The 18,079-nt window shown below is 42.3% G+C and overlaps 1 protein-coding gene across 3 annotated transcripts in view; it reads right to left on the bottom strand.

Annotated features, from left to right (window-relative positions):
- Positions 1–18,079, bottom strand: part of LOC133512490 (aryl hydrocarbon receptor-like) — a 53,843-nt gene that overhangs the window by 13,472 nt on the left and 22,292 nt on the right. For all 3 annotated transcript variants that reach the window (XM_061842198.1, XM_061842200.1, XM_061842199.1), the window contains 4 exons: positions 14,990–15,099; positions 6,361–6,450; positions 5,643–5,775; positions 3,016–3,149 (listed from right to left, as the gene is read on the bottom strand). In XM_061842198.1, the coding sequence (XP_061698182.1) occupies positions 3,016–3,149; positions 5,643–5,775; positions 6,361–6,450; positions 14,990–15,099 (467 nt within the window). The remainder of the gene's footprint in view (positions 1–3,015; positions 3,150–5,642; positions 5,776–6,360; positions 6,451–14,989; positions 15,100–18,079) is intronic.

Below are 18,079 nucleotides of genomic sequence, written 5' to 3'. Positions count from 1 at the left end.
TCCATTCTTCAGGCATCTTTTCGCCCGCTAGTATTCTGTTGAATAAGTTGGTCAAAAACTCCACAGCCATCTCTCCAAATTGCTTCCATACCTCTACCGGTATGTCATCAGGACCAACTGCCTTTCCATTTTTCATCCTTTGTAGTGCCTTTCTGACTTCCCCCTTAGTAATCATTTCCACTTCCTGGTCCTTCACTCTTGCCTCTTCAACTCTTCCTTCTCTCTCATTTTCTTCATTCATCAACTTCTCAAAGTATTCTTTCCATCTATTTAGCACACTACCGGCACCAGTCAACACATTTCCATCTCTATCCTTAATCACCCTAACCTTCTGCACATCCTTCCCATCTCTATCCCTCTGTCTGGCCAACCTGTAGAGATCCTTTTCTCCTTCTTTCGTGTCCAACCTGGTGTACATGTCTTCATATGCCTCTTGTTTAGCCTTTGCCACCTCTACCTTTGCCCTACGTCGCATCTCGATGTACTCCTTTCACCTCTCCTCAGTCCTCTCAGTATCCCACTTCTTCTTCGCTAATCTCTTTCCTTGTATGACTCCCTGTATTTTGGGGTTCCACCACCAAGTCTCCTTCTCCCCTTTCCTACCAGATGACACACCAAGTACTCTCCTGCCTATCTCTCTGATCACCTTGGCTGTCGTCGTCCAGTCTTCCGGGAGCTTCGGTTCTCCATCGAGAGCCTGTCTCACCTCTTTCCGGAAGGTCGCACAACATTCTTCCTTTCTCAGCTTCCACCACATGGTTCTCTGCTCTACCTTTGTCTTCTTAATCTTCCTACCTACCACCAGAATCATCCTACATACTACCATCCTATGCTGTCGAGCTACACTCTCCCCTACCACTACTTTACAGTCAGTAACCTCCTTCAGATTACATCGTCTGCACAAAATATAATCTACCTGCGTGGTTCTACCTCCGCTCTTGTAGGTCACTATATGTTCCTCCCTCTTGTGGAAATAAGTGTTCACTACAGCCATCTCCATCCTTTTTGCAAAGTCCACCACCATCTGCCCTTCAAAGTTCCTTTCCTGGATGCCGTACTTACCCATCACTTCTTCATCGCCCCTGTTTCCTTTACCAATATGTCCATTACAATCTGCACCAATCACAACTCTCTCCCTGTCTGGGATGCTCAGAACTACTTCATCTAGTTCCTTCCAGAATTTCTCTTTCAACTCTAGGTCACATCCTACCTGTGGTGCATAGCCGCTAACCACATTATACATAACACCCTCAATTTCAAATTTTAGTCTCATCACTCGATCTGATACTCTTTTTACCTCCAAGACATTCTTAGCCAGCTCTTCCTTTAAAATAACTCCTACTCCATTTCTCTTCCCATCTACTCCGTGGTAGAATAATTTAAACCCTGCTCCCAAACTTCTAGCCTTACTACCTTTCCACCTGCTCTCTTGGATGCACAGAATATCAACCTTTCTCCTAATCATCATGTCAACCAACTCCTGTGCTTTTCCTGTCATAGTCCCAACATTCAAAGTCCCTACACTCAGTTGTAGGCTCTGTGCATTCCTCTTTTTCTTCTGACGCTGGATCCGGTTTCCTCCTCTTCTTTGTCTTCGACCCACAGTAGCTGAATTTCCACCGACGCCCTGCAGGTTAGCAGTGCCGGGGGCGGGCGTTGTTAACCCGGGCCACGACCGATCCGGTATGGGATTCTTTAGATGAACGCTCATATTTGTTTGGCACAGTTTTTACGCCGGATGCCCTTCCTGACGCAACCCTCTGCATTTATCCGGGCTTGGGACCGGCCTACAGATTGCACTGGTTTGTGCCCCCATAGGGCTGCATTCCGAAAGTATCGAAGATAAATCAGCACAAAGCTGTTTGTTCCAAGGCAAGGCAAGTTACTGAATTAGTCGGTGTAACAGCTATAAAGTACAGTGATGATGAACATCTCTTGGAATGTGACAAGGGGCTTGCACTACAAATTGACAAAGACCATCCCATTATTTTCACTATTATTCATTATTTATTTCATTATTTTAACCTGTAGTTCACATCCGTCTGACAAAGAATCGTTTTTCTTTTCCTCCTTTCTGTTGTTCGAGCTACAACTACTTCACTCATCCTCAGTGGTTTGATTTTTAACCCTCTTGGTTTATTCCACTGCTGTGGCAGAGACGTGCAGCTTTGCTCACACAGCATGTGAGAAAAGTTATGGAGTTTGAACCCTTGTAGAGTTTTAATCAAACCGAAAATATGAGAGCACACCAACACACACCAACCGGCCAACACGTTGCAGGAACTTTAACTGGCGTTCCCGTTTGGGAAACCTTGACATTATGAATATATCCCTGTTGAAAGTAATTCAGGCCTTTCTGTCCACTCTTTGTTGATATTTCTGATACCATGGCACAAAGGAAACAGAAATACTATCTGGAATTTGCCCTAATGAATCGCTCATAACGGTTCGGCCGCACTGCGGCCGCTATTTTGATCGGTAGCCTGGGGTGCCTAACAACAGTCTCTCAGTAGGCGTGGCTTAGGCACCCTGTGCGGATCCATCCATTGCAAAGCATAATTTAGCCGTGAAACTCCAAATGGCTAATGTGGCTCAGAAAGTATATTTGGGACACTTCATGCATTTTTACTGTGCATACATCATTTTTATGAGTATCATGTACTTTAGAAACATACTCTGTTGGCATCCCTAGAAATATGTTGGGCATGCCACTAGCCTTAAACATTGTTGCAGTTGCAGCTTTTTTTAATCACTCTCTGATGCTACATATTTGAAGCAGTTCCAGATTACTGACGAAACTGGGCCTCCTTTAGAATGTACATCGTCCCTGTCCACGCCCATGTTTTTATCATATAAACATTCCACATTAGGTTGGTAAGAGGTTTTTTTTTTTCCCCAAAACTCATTTAATCAATAAGATCTATTAATTGCCCAACCCTAGTGAAGTCCTACTCAGTATGTTCAAATAATCATTTTGTAGTTTTTGTGTTTGGTTTACAGTTCCTCAAAACTTACCAGGAAGCCAGAGGAATTGTCCAGGAGGCAGCGGAAGCGGCACACAAAGCTCCTCTCCAGGAATGATGAGTTTTCTGGAGGAAGTTGCTCAGGGTTATAGGTTACCAAGGGTGAGCTGCTGCCAGGCTCCAGCTCTAAGATCGGAAAAGAGCATATTGCTGGTAAATTCAACATAATACATGTTGACTAAATTATTGATTGGTTTTATACAATACATTGCGCGAAAGGATTCAAAAGCTATAAAACAGAAACCATTTTGTTGGCAGAAATGGTTAACTCATAGTAAACCTTAGGTTTGCCAGCATTTTTAACACAGTGTGTAGATCCAACCTGCAGAACAGTGATGCCACTTTTGGCTTAGGATCTTTGTTTGTGTCACAGCTACAGGTCTTATCTTGAACACATTACTAAAAACCAAAGACACAGACATAAGCATCTTACAACCAAAATACAGACGGGGACCACTTCACCTCGTAAGCTGACTGAAGATTACCAGGTCATGTGACACGACCTGACCTCTTATGGCTTACTGCCTACACCATGTGTAACTTAACCACCTGATTTTGAATTCCTAATTTGGACACCGGCACTTGTTTGTAAAGTCATGATTGAAAAATGGGAATTGCCTTCTACTACAAACCACACACTGCTGTCTTCTAGCATTGTCTTATATGACAACCATCACACTCACGATCACACCTAAGGGCAATTTAGAGTCTCCAATGAATGTATGTTTTTGGGATGAGGTAGGAAATCGGAGTGCCCGGACGAAACCCAGGCAGGCATGGGGAGAACATGGCGGGATTTAAACCCACCACTTCAGAACTGTGAGGCAGACGCTCCAGCCCGTCATCCACCGTGCTGGCCATATATAGACAATGTATGACAAATGAATTGGTCATGTTAGCGTTAAGAATGATAATTTGGAAAGAGTTGGTAGGAGATGTCTTTGTGGCTCTGTGGTCCGGTCCACCTCATGCTAGTCCACACCCCCCAAATCAAAAGCTATCATTTTGATTAACTCGGTCTCAGAAACTCAAATCTGATGAATGACAGATGTAGTATTGTTACCTACAGCTTAGCTTGCTTGATTGCTATTTGGATGTAATAAACAAAGCCAGTGGCACAGTGGGGCAACTGGTTCGAGCGTCGGTCTCACAGTTTTGAGGACTGGGGTTAATATCCTGGCTGTGTAGAGTTTGCATGTTCTCCCTGTGCCATCATGGGTTTTCTCTTGGCACTCCAGTTTCGACCCACATCCCTAAACCATGCATTAATTGGAGACTCTAAATTACCCTTAGGCGTGAATGTGAGTGCGACTGTTGTCTGTCTCCATGTACCCTACAATTGACTGGCAACCAGTTTAGGGTGTACCCTGCCTCCTGTCCGAAGTTAGCTGGGATACGCTCCAGCACTTCTTCGACCCATGTGAGGATAAGCGGCTCAGAAAATGGATGGATGGTAAAACAAAGCCACTTCCTCCTTTGCATATATTTTATACATTAAAACATTGGAAAATGTTAAAATTTTAGTCTCGTATGTTGATCAGAGTTCTGAGTTAAGGTTTTGATGGATGTCTGGATTTCAAATTGGGTAGACCTGGAACTTGTTGGGAATAATTGGTTGAAAGTTTCATTATAAACATGTCAGAAAATAGATAATCATCCCCCTCACTTTTAAAAAAGGTGAATTCTTTTTGCTTTAAAACAAAAAACAAGGTAACTTGTTTGCTTTGACATAAGAGTAAAGAAATCAGAATGTGATCCAATTTACAGCGAATATAAAAAGCGGTTCCATTCCTGTTCACTTCCTTTTCATTTGTATTTCATAATTCGACAGTTGATTATCCAGCCATTGGATTTATAACTCAATCGAAGTTCTACCATTTTCCTTAAGTGTGAGGACTGGGGTTCAAATCCCAGCCCCACCTGGACTTTGCACGTTCTCCCCGCGTGCCTGAGTGGGGTTTCCCCGGGCTGTTGTCTGTCTCATATACCCTGGGACTGGCTAGCATCTAATTCAAGGAGTACAATGCCTCCTGCCCAAAGATAGCTAGCTTGGGCTCTGGCACTCCCGGGACTCTTGTAAGGATAACCAGCTCAGATAATGGATGGATTTTCCTTTTATGAAATTGGTTTTATAAATTTAATCCTGATCAGGAGTGGTATGACTGTATTGAGATGTTTTATTTACTGCCCTGCAGGAGTCGCTTAGTTAATATGTCCGACGTTACATTGTAAGAAAACAAACTCTTTATAACTTCATTGAAAACAAGATAGTTGTAGAGAATAAATCCACTAACATACCGAGCTACAGAGAGGACATGTGAATTCTATTTTGCCACAACATAAGGTAGTTTTGACCTGCTCACAAAACGCAAAACATGATTACAAAACGGGTGTAATTTGCACACAAAATACCAGTCGGTACTTTACCATTCCGACTAACAACTATTCAAACAGTGCGCAGCTTTGCTAGAAAATGAGATTCCCGGTATCCTTAAGGCAAGTATGTTTTTTTATTCTATTCTTACGAATACCCCACAATGCTGTGCTAAGGTGTTTCAAACTCTTGCTTGATGTGCCCCCCTTTTAACTCTGTGCACGCCCCTGGAAGAAATGAATAACCTTGAGGTGAGTTCTGGCTGATGGCGGATGGAGTTGCAGGAGGTGGATTCAATGCCCAGTGTAAGTTTCTCCTGAGTTCCTGTTGGTCTTCTGTATGGACTAGCTCATAAACGCTCTGGTGCATCACATCGGTCTAAGGAAAAAGGAACAAGTGGGGTGTGAAAGTATGAGCCACAACAAACTGAGGTATGCCAGCATTCCAAATTTAACAGGTAGATGACTAATATTCCCCTCCAGTTAGCTGAAGGACACTAATTGAATACGCTGAAGAGAATTAAATGGTAGTGAGATCCTACATGGAATGATATCTGTGAGTTCACAATGAGCATCCATTTGTGTTGAAAGACATAAGTGAAGAGATAATTATTTCAGTATTTTTATTAGTTGGCGTCTGGTAAGATTTTTCTAAAAATCATGAACCTGACTGCTTTGGCTCAATATACGTTGGGAAACAGAGTACTTAAGATCAGTGATTGGTGTGGTCCTCTGCCCTGGAACAGTGGTGTTTTTGCAAAAGGCCAAACCTGATAAAATCTCTTTTTTTTCCTTTTGAGAGTTGGCTGGAGGTTGTGATTCTCTGCACCATGCAGGTAGTGAAAAACAAGATGCTAAGCACCTTCTAGCAGATGTTGCGCGCAACATATCCATGCAAAGTGGGATGATAAAGACAAAGCTAAATTGTATCCGATTTAATGATACAGCGTATGCTTTTACTGACCTGGTGGAAGCCCAAGTAATCCTGGATGGTGTGAGAAGAGAAGAAGATGGTACCACTGGCTGTGATGACCAGGACAAACCCGTTGAGGGCCTTGAGGAGGAAGCATGGGGGTTAGTGTTTAGTCTTCCAGCAGTGAGCAGAGTGGCAAAGTCATCGTGCTAATTTTAGTCATGTATGACTGTTACGTAATGTTTACGCAGAATGAAATGATCACAACAGACATCAGTGAGCGCATTTAGGCCATCTCAAGTTGTAATAACATGCAGTGTGAGGTTGGTAAAGTATATATTTTGTGGTTTTGAGCATCCAGTGTTAAAAGGTCACTGGTAATTCTTTAGCCATACTAAACGTGACTAAAAGTCAAAGCTTTGTATCTTCAAAAATATTTAAGAAATGCAATGTCCATGATTTTTTTTTTTTTAAATCATCCATTTAGCGATGGCAGTGTATTTGTGGTATGTACAGTATGAGTGGAAATAAATCCTACAAGGAGATCTAAACTGCTCCAGAATTGTGAATATTGTTAAGAAATTCAACTGACACAATATATGGAAGTGGTCTTAACATAGCCCAGTGACAGCAGCTGAAAAAAAAATCAAAATCCAAACTCAGCCAATAGATCACAAATCCTGCCACAAGGTTGTGTTTGTGCCATCACCATCTCTCTTCAGTATTAGGATTAGCAAAGAGAATTACTAGATAAATGTATATTCCATCACAAGAATGAACCTTGAAAACAAAAATGAAACAAAAACAAAAAAAATTAATGATAAAACAAGAGCACTTGTAATTCTTACTGTTTAAAGCTAATGAGGGATGGTGGCTGACCGTCTGCTACGCAGTTCTGAGGGTCGGGTTTCCCAAACATACTGTAGCTTGGATAGACTCCAGTTCTCCATCGATCCTTGTGAGGATAAGCGGCTTGGATAATGGATGGATAAAGCCATTGATAGCTCATCCCGAAAGGGACAAATAATGGCAAAACAAAAAGGTAATTCTTTAAGATTAAAACTACTTTGTACTACATTCATCCCTTTCTACTACAAAACCTACAAAGTCCTTATATACATCCAGTAGAACAGTTTGGGCACAAACAGTAATGATTCTGGGCCCAAGCACTACTGAAGATTGTGTTACAATAATTGCTGAAACATTGATCTAAGATCCTTCCTTAGGGTGTGGTCATAGTTGTGTGTTGGATTTCCTTCTGACAGGGGACCCTGCTATGTGTTAAAAATGAGTTTAGGCCCGTCAGGTCAGAACAGCATCATCCCCTACCATACCAAGCAACACACCAGATTCACCCCTTAATTCACCCGAGTGTTCAAGAAATGTGGCTACAAATCCAAAGTGAATTATGAACCTACACCCAAAGATATCCTGGTGCTAACTGTGCATTGGAATACCCTCTTTGACAATCAAACAATCAATGGACAATGATGAGCACTGAAATTCCATAAAAAAGACACCATCCTGGTGAAGCTCAGGGGTTGGCAGGCGTTTCTCCCAACAACACCCTTCCATGTCTTACCATCATTGGGAACATGAGCATTGAAATCCCCAGTAGAACAAGGGAGTCCTGAGCCAGGGAGCAGCACCCCTTCCAAGGCTCCAAAAAGTGGGGGTACTCTTAACGGTTGTTTTGTACATAACCACAGACATCGATTTGGACCCATCCCCTGACCCTGAGATGCAGGGTTATAACCCTGTCCCACAGGGTAAACTCCAACAAACAGGCACCGAGCCAGGGGATTAAACGTTTGCCTACACGTGTTCGGCCCCAGTCATGGGGCAACTCCAGATAGGAAGGGAGTTAAGCACACTCCAAAAGAGTGGTTTCAGAGCCCTAACTGTTTGTTTAGGTCAGTCTGACTATACATAATGAAAACTTTTGAATATCCCAAAACAGCTCAATATCCATCCCTGTCAGGGAGGTGACATTCCATAGCCATAGGTTCAGCCTCTGTACCCTGGTGTTGGACCATCAAAGGCCCCACCTTCGACTGCTGCCTGTTTCACAATCCACTCCGTTGGCCCCTCCCACTCGAAGTGAATTCATGGGAAGGGCTCACCCACATTGTCTTTTCAGACTCTGCCAACCACCAGGCGCTTCCCATTGAGCTCCACCTCTCAGCCTGGCTTCAGAAAAGCAAAAGGTTTTCCAATATTTTTATTTGTCATAGAATGTAATTTTAACCGCACTTTTTCTAGTCTCCCATCTAGGACCTGGGTGAGCCTACTAGTGGCTTTGAGACCCTGAAAACTGAAAAGGGTTTTTTGAGCTGCTTATCTCACGAGGGTTGCAGGAGTGCTGGTGCCTGTCACAGCTGCCATTGGGCAGGAATCAGGGTACACCCTGAAGTGGTTGCCAGCCATTCGCAGGTCACATTAAGACAGACAATAGTCATACTCACAAACATACCTACGGGCAATTTAGAGTGTCCGATTAATGCATGTATTTGGGATGTGGAAGGAAACCGGAGCGCCTGGAGAAAACCCGTGCAGAAGAGAACATGTAAACTCCACACAGGCGAGGCCGGGATTTGAACCCCAGTCCTCAGAACTGTGAGGCCAACGCTCTACAGCTGCTCAACTGGGCTGCCTGGATGGATGGATGGATAGATAGATAGATAGATAGATAGATAGATAGATAGATAGATAGATAGATAGATAGATAGATAGATAGATAGATAGATAGATAGATAGATAGATAGATAGATAGATAGTAGATAGATAGATAGATAGATAGATAGATGATAGATAGATAGATAGATCTGTTATTATTATTTAATCGGTGTTCAGAGTTTGCTTTGGGATCCTTGTTAATGGTTTCTAGCCAAACCTGAGAGTGAAATTGACTATTTAGGAAGTAGAAAAAGGAGGAAAGAAGAAACCCTTTAAGTGAACAGGAGTGCTGATATTTCCAGCTCACCTAGTGCACACATGCCCTTTCTGCATTTACCAATGTTCCGTAAACAAACAGGTCACAATAAAACCACAAAAATGTCAACACTAACATGCATTGAAGTGCAGGCATTTCGTTTCTAAACCAGGCCAGGGGCGCCTGCGGGGGTTGAGCATGTGACTAATGCCGACGACTTCATGTTATTGTTTTGGACCCACAAACATACACATAGTTGCCACAATTATTTGCCACACTTCATTCACGATAAAGATCAACACCCAAATGTCAAAACTGAGGATTTCACATTACCTGTCACCAAATTGTGAGAAGCTGTTTAAAATAGAAGCAGTATATTTTTTTCATGGAAACATAAATTACTTTTTAAACAAATTTATCAAGATATATTGATTTAAAATGTATTATTTTCTGGGCAAGGAGTTGTTTTATTGAGAGATTATTTTTGCAGGGGCCAACTAACTGTCATACCATGAAATGGATTGACTGGATTACTATGTATTGACATAACATTGAAGTGATTTTTCTCAATCATGGTTTTATACCTCATCGTATAAGGCAGTGGTTCCCAAACTTTTTTTTTTCCCCAGCCCCCACCCCCTTTTTTGGAGATGACATTTTCCATTTTCCTATTTTTCTCAAGGTGAAGCTCGGTGATGGTGTCCTTATGTTATCTATGAATGACTGGCGAACAGTTCAGGGAGCAATCCCACTTTCACCCGAAGTTGGCTGAGAAAGGTTCCAGCACTCCCATGACCTTTGTGAGGATAAATGGATGGATGGCTGGATGGAACTATATACCCTGCTGATGGATGATTGGTCAACAGAGAGTTGTCAATTGTGTCTTGACAATGGAAAAGAAAAAACAAAAGGGGTTTGACGTTTGCATTCTGTACTTATTCACTTTTATCTTTTTTGTTTACATCCAACCATCCATTATCCTCACAAGGGTCACTGGAGAGCTGGAGTCTTTCCCAGCGAGAGTATGTTTGGGCAGGAGGTGGGGTACACCCTGAACTGGTTGCCAACCAATCACAGGGCACATGGAAACAACACTGTATGGACTCACATTCACACCTAGGGGCAATTTAGAACCTTTAGCTAACACATGTTTTTGGGATGTGGATGGACCTGAGCTGTCGTGCAGTGTGCAGGGTTTGACAACTACTTTCATGATTTCAATCAGCCTGCCATCAGTTTTGCCGTGATTCAAAATCTGAATTGCTGGTGCACATGTTGCAATGTTGCCGCTTATCCAATAAAATTTGCACAAAAATTTTCACGCTAAAAATACTTTACCCGGGGTTTTAAGCGATCCGCGCCACCGTACCGCCTCAAGTCAAAAAAATATTATATATAGCATCAAATGTTGTGTTTTAGATAGATATTTTGTTAACTATATTCAGAGTTTAGAAAGTACTTGTGACCACAAACTCCACGAGTACTACATACCTCGCTGCATAGGTTGAAGTTAATGAGACTCCACACTGTCGCTTTTCTTTTCGTACACATCCTCACTCTTGAGCAACCCTCTTCTTCCTTAACTGTTAATCTCTCTTTTTTATAAACGTTCAAGTACAATATACTTTTGAGACGGCATCAAATGCCTATACAGGCTCACTGTTTATGACATCCATATACAGTGAAGAAAATAGGTATTTGAACACCCTGCTATATTGCAAATTCTCCCACTGAGAAATCATGGAGGGGTCTGAAATTTTCATCGTATGTGCATGTCCACTGTGAGAGAGATAATCTAAAAATAAAAATCTAGAAATCACAATGTATGCTTTTTTAACGATTTATTTGTGTGCTACAGCTGCAAATAAGTATTTGAACACCTGAGAAAACTATTGTGAATATTTGGTACAGTAGCCTTTGTTTGCAATTACAGAGGTCAAACGTTTCCTGTAGTTGTTCACCAGGTTTGCATTAACTGCAGGAGGGATTTTGGCCCACTCCTCCACACAGATCTTCTCTAAATTAGACAGATTTCTGTGCTGTCGCTGAGAAACATGGAGTTTCAGATCCCTCCAAAGATTTTCTATTGAGTTTAGGTTTGGAGACTGGCTAGGCCATGCCAGAACCTTAATATGCTTCTTACTTGAGCCACTCCTTGGTTTTCCTGGCTGTGTGCTTCGGGACATTGTCATGTTGAAAGACCCAGCCACGACCAATCTTCAGTGGCCTGACTGAGGAAAAGAGGTTGTTCCACAAAATCTCACAATACATGCCGCTGAGAAACTGTCGCTGAGGAACACAGAGTTTCAGCTACCTCCAAAGATTTTCTATTGGGTTTAGGTCTGGAGACTGGCTAGGCCACGCCGGAACCTTGATATGCATCTTACTTGAGCCACTCCTTGGTTTTCATGACTTGCAATATAGCAGGGTGTTGAAATACTTATTTTTTCCACTGTATGTAATCACTCAATGAACAGGGGGTGCGTTGGTTCTGTAACTCTTATTTTTATGCAATGGTCTGGTCCACTCTGGTTGGACTGCATCACGCAGTGTGTGGTGGGCTGAATGTTTACTAACAAATAAAATAGAAAGATTTCTAATAACCCATTCTGGTGGAGTGACTAATGGCTAATGCTAACAGGCACCTAAAGTATATTTGTGTGTCACCATTTGCTTTGCCATTGAAGCAAAACTAAACTTAATTTAAACACATTGTGTCACACCCTCTGCTTCCAGAAGTCACTGCTTGTGCACAGGCAACATGGACTGGACCGCTCATAAAACATTTATACAAGTGAACACAGACATATAATAATAAATGCACCTGAATTCGAGATATTAACATCCGACAGGCTCCCTGTGTATCGTTAGCACAGAGAGAAGTCCTGGTCTTCACATGGTGACCCAACCGGTACCCAACGAAGAAAAAAATTTTTCAGCCTCATGTACACAATGAATGGGCCGGCCGGTCTTTTGCGCATTGGGGTGTGGAAAGTCAAGTGTGGCTTACGGCCAAAGTACTACTCTGACAACGGGCAACCTCATCTGATCTTGGAAAGTGCCATATTCCTATTGAGTATCCCTCCACAACACCATCAATGACTTGGATGAGACGGCCATATGAATCTAAACATTGACTGATGGATAAGAGTACAGCAGAGGTTTATTGAAATCTCTATGAAAAATTGTCTTTATTGTACCTTTCTCCACACAGGTTCTTTACCACGTGGACACACAGTTTTGTGAAATCAATCATTAGGCACATCAGGTTAATTCAAGCGATTGAATGTGAACATTTGCTGGAAGTCCAATTTAATATTATTTAGTACACTGGTAAACACTGACTGACCTTTATCATAGCAAAACCCATTTTAATGATACCATCCCTCTAAAAAGAAATGACATTGGCAATACTAGATTAGTATTTGTACAATCAGTATCGAAAAAAAAAAAAGGCTAAACTCAGTGGCTCCGGTCTTGGTTCATGGCAATTTTGTACGGTATGTGAGATGGGATGGAGCGAAAACTCACTGGGTGTTAGATTGCTTTTGATCTGCTAGAGTCATTGATTTTCCAGTCCAGTTCCTCTCAATGTGCACCACACTGGCATTCCAGGAGGGGAAGGAGCTGACTACCCACTCACTGCTACCCGATCCTACAGGGGAGATGTCGTTCTGTCTTTATTGTCGGCAATTCTTTTGGTGCGCTCATAATAAAACATGAAAGTCCATATGGAGAAACTGGTTTGGACAGGAGGTGACCATTCCAGAAAATAGGGCCTCTTGCTGCTCGCTTCTCGATGATTTGTGAAAATGATCTTTTTCATGGCTGCAGATGATTTTGTACTATCTGAAATGCATTATGTCCCCATTACTTTAAAACATGAGTTGTCATTAATCTCATGCGGTCCAGCTTTGCTTGGTTTCACAAAATGGTTGGGATTGGTGAATCCTGATCAAGCCTGCGATACCACCACCAGGTAGGCGATTTATACATCAGCTATGTAAATAACAGAACATCGTTGCAAATCGTGAATGAAAAACATAATTTTTGCATCTCAGCATTCAGCAATAAAAAGTTTCCATTCTCATTCCTATGTCCAGTCAGGAAATCCATCTATCCATTTTCTTTGCCGCTTATCCTCACAAGGGTCGCGGGAGGGCCGGAGCCTATCCCAGCTATCATCAGGCAGGAGGAGGGTTACAGCTTGAACTGGTTGTCAGCCAATCACAGGGCACATCGAGACAAACAGGCACACTCAGTTGCAATTTAGGGTGTCCAATTAATACTGCATGTTGTTGGCATGCAGGAGGAAACCGGAGTGCCTGTAGAAAACCCACGCAGGCACGGGGAGAACATGCAAACTCCACACAGCTGGGGCTGGGATTGAACCCGGGTCAACACTTTCCAGCTATGCCACCGGGCTACCCTCGGGAAATCATATGAATGTGTTATTTACTTGTATCCCAGGAACATCGGGAACAAACTAAAATTGCAGAAAAATCCTGAGAAGAATACAAGAATGCAGGATATGTGTTTCATTTCAATCAGTGGGAAAAAAAAGATAATGAACCAATGTGATTTAAAGGCTCGGTATGATGGCATCGATCTCAAAGATATGTCCAGGTCATTCCAAAGTTTTGGACCTCTACATGTAATGTTAAACTGATGACTAGATTTTGATGAAAATGGGTATGTCTGGTTGGATTAAAAATGAAAGTCAACTGAGAATCCAAAGAAAAGTGTCAACTCGATCTTCATTATTGTTGATATACCTATTTATGTACATGCAGGAATGGAACATATGGTGCTTATGAGAAGGTAATGTTGGGTAGGATCATATCTGCCCCACTGAGAAATTGTTCTTATTGCTTCTGGATTATCAGTCATTTGTTCAGATAGTCTATAGTGGATCCCATCGGTACGGTGACTGACTGGTTAGCACACCTTCTACACAGTTCTGGGGCCCCAGTTTCAAATCCAGCCTTGCCTATGTGGGGTTGCACATATTCCCCGTGCTTCCATGGATTTTCTCTGGGTACTTGTGTTCCTTCCCACATCTCAGAATCATGCATGGGAGATTAAAAGTCTACTGACAAATAAAGCATGATATTTAGTATGTTTTTAATTTAAAAAAAAAAAGGCAGCCAGAATGGACCCATCCATTTTTTCACCACACGTCATGATGTTGTTGTATATGGATTTTTGCATCCCCCGCCATGAAAATCCTCCCGAGGCATTTGTGTCTGTGAACAACCAGAAAGTTTTTTGTAGTAGCAGGGTCAAGTGTTTATATTGGTTTATACCGATTGTACCGACAAAAATTTGTGTTTTTCATCGTGTTAGCAAAAATGCCGGCTCGTCATATTGCTGGATTTTGCTCAAACACTCGGGAAGATGGATTCACTCTTCAATCATCTCCAAAACTCCCTGTTTGTCATGAAAAATGGATTGCACAGGTGCAAAGGACGAGAGCTTTGTGGGTTCTAAATGACAGGTAGGTGTGTATAGCGCTATTAACAAAAATAACAGTTGTGGGGGACTAATTTGTCTCAGTTTATAGCAGGATGTCTGCTTAGACACACACAGTGCCAGACATGTTGGGTGGAAAAGCCACCATGAGGGCCTTGGCATCTGATGATGGCCTTAATAGAATATGTGGGACAAGCCGTCAGCCCATGTACAGTTGTTGGGATTTCATGACATCATCTTCAAAATATCATTTGATCACTTTACATCTTTACTGACCTGCAGCAAAAGTTCTCCTTCGGGGATGTTAGCATCAATAGCTCCTCCTGCTTTTCCGTCGACTTGATTTTCACTGACTGGAGTGAGTCTGTCCCGGTTGGTCAGGGCCACTGTGGATGGGGAGAAGAGAGACATGAAGCGAGATGGAGGAGGTGGGGGGTTCAAACATAGTTTAGTCTTGTGATGCACAGGAGGTAAAAGTTAGTGTACTTTAGCTCATTGCATCTTTAATTACCAAATTCAAAACTGGCCTAAATTGATGAGGGTTGCCATTATAAACGTTCAACATTACAGACAACATTTTATTTAATTGGGAATGCATTATATTTCTGAAGACTTTCATCTTCCCACAACAGTGTTGGGCTACCCGCATTGTGTTCTTAGTCTATCCAATTTCACCTGGATTATTTTTTAATCTTTTTTTTTTCTATTGTAACAATACTTGAGATATCATGACTGGAGAATAAAGTTTCTTTCAGAATTGTCCACATTCGGGTTGCGGGTAAAATGGAGCTGAGCCGAGCTGACTATTGGTGGGAGGCGGTGGTGGTGAGAGACTCTGGACTGGTGCTCAGCCAATCATAAGGTTATTCAAAAAACATAGGCACGTGCACATGTAGACCCCAAGTGGTGCTGAAGCACCTGGTCTTTTGTAATAGGCTCAGGACGAAATAATACCTTTGAACAATAAACCCCCTTGGGTGCTGCAGAACACCATGGCTTGTGTCTTTGAATGTAACTACAAAAATATCAGGGGGAAAAAAGTACACTAGAAGAGCTGAGATTTTAGATAAATTTGTACTGTGGCAATTGTGTAAAAAAGTAAGTATCTTTCGGCTTGTCCCTTTTGGGGTCGCCACAGCGTGTCATCTCAGATGAACGCACATATATGTTTGGCACAATTTTTACGCCGGATGCCCTTCCTGACGCAACCCTTCTCAGGGAGTGGAGGCCCCAGTGGGATACGAACCCACAACCCCTGGTTTACCAAACCAGTGCTCTTACCGCTGAGCTACAGGGCCTCTTTTTACTGTGGCAATTGTGTGTTGACTCCTTTTTAAGATGAGTTTGAATATGATTGCATAATTCTAAACAAAACAAAATCCCCATTCATAAGAGGTTGTGTGTACTTATGCAAACATGTTATCTCAGTTGTTTATTTTTATTATCCTCCTCTACGATCTGTTTTTATTTGTTGAGATGTACAGGTTACAGATGAACTAATAGTGGGAGAGGAGGGGGCTGCACGGGACAGCTCTAAAGTGTTGGCCTCACAGTTCTGAGGTCCAAGGTTCGATCCCAGCCTCGCCTGTGTGGAGTTTGCATGTTCTCCCTGTCCCTGTGTGGGTTTTCTCCAGGCATTCCAGTTTCCTCCCAAATCCCAAATACGTTGCAACATTGATTGGACACTCCAAATTGCCCCTAGGTGTGATTGCGAGTGTGGCTGTTTGTCTCTATGTTCCCTGCGATTGGCTGGAAACCAGTCCGGGGTATACCCTGCCTCCTGCCCGTTGACAGCTGGGATATGCTCCAGCACTCCCACAAACCTTGTGAGGATAAGCGGCTAAGAAAATGGAAGGATGGATGGATGGATGGACTTCCAAAAACAATTGGAGAATGTCTCACTGAACTCCATCAGACGAGAGTGAGATACATTATGATCAACTCGTTTTGTCTGAAATAATATTTACAAGGCCCCAAACAAAAGGCACTGTTTGCATTTATTATGCTTATTGTCAGTTCACATGGATGATTTTAATTTTCTATTCACTTAATACAGTATTTCTATTTTGATTTTTCTGTAAATAACTTTCTCCACAACCATGTCTGGATAAACTGTTCTTACAGTCTGGGGCTATAGGGTTCCGGTGACTAACTTCCACAAGTCATAAGGCAATCACAGCAACTAATTAGTATGAGAAAAAACTCCTCACACTATTGGCTGAAAACTGTGTTGGAATAAGTCACAAGGAGTTTGTTTGAGCAAGGTTGCGGCGCGTTGGACCAAAGCCATGTCCCATGTGAAGCTCCAAAAGCAGAATGTCCAAATGATAGCCAAGAAGCCCACCCACCATTTAGACAGGGATTCCTTGTTCACCCACCTAACCCTAAAACCTCGTTGCCCCATCATGTCATGCGTCACTCCCCTGTACCCCCAGGTCAGCGGTCATCATGGGTCATGGCATGGTGCTCCTGCAGGGGTCAGAGATTGATGTGCTGCCCAATTGCTCTCTTTGCCATGACATCCCTTCATGATTGACTAACCCAGTGGTTTTTAAACAGAGGGGTGTGGTGTTATGTATGACAGGGGTAGTGCAGGGCTACCATGAATTACCAAGAATATTTTTAATGATTAAATTACACCCAGCTGTTGTTCATGTTTGATACTTTGCAAGCAGAGAGCTGAAGATTTCATCTCAAAAAGAGGCGTCTGCAAAAAAGTTTGGGAACCACTGGACTAGCCCTTCTGTCTCACAATGTCGAAGAACTCATTTAGGAGCATCCTAGCTATGATGCCTCACGCTTGAGAGGTCCTGGGTTTGGCTTGGTCAGGCTCAGGACCTCCTGTTTGGAATCTGCCTGGGGTTTACCTGACGGCGAAATTGCACAAAAATATGAATGGTTTATTGTCTATACTGGCTGCGCCCAACAAATGACAGATGAATGATGAATGACGGATGAATAGGATGTCTGACGGATGAATAGGATGTCCACCTGACCTGTGACAGTAATGAGGGCAAGCACTATAGAAAATGGATAGCAGCATGAATTAAAACCACTCTGGATACCTGATTAGGTAGACTTACACAATCATTAGCAATACGGTACAAGAGATGTCGAATATAATGCAAACCAAAAGGTTGTAACAAGACTAATTTAAACAACCAGAAAAATAACATAATACAAATACTGCACTGTAAATAAAAGAACTCCAAAATACTCTAATCGTATTACTCGTAGTACCTTAATGCCTGTCATATTTTGGTATACCCAACACATTTTAAATTGAAAGTATACAGCAACATGTAACGAAGTAGCTTAATCCAGCTCGTAAAAGTGGGCCAGCACAAAGCCTCTTGAATGGCCAAA

The sequence above is a fragment of the Syngnathoides biaculeatus genome, chromosome 14 (assembly GCF_019802595.1).
Source record: "Syngnathoides biaculeatus isolate LvHL_M chromosome 14, ASM1980259v1, whole genome shotgun sequence".
In the NCBI taxonomy this organism is placed as follows: Eukaryota; Metazoa; Chordata; class Actinopteri; order Syngnathiformes; family Syngnathidae; genus Syngnathoides; species Syngnathoides biaculeatus.
Note: the sequence above shows the minus strand (reverse complement) of the source record. Positions and strands in the feature narration are given on the sequence as shown.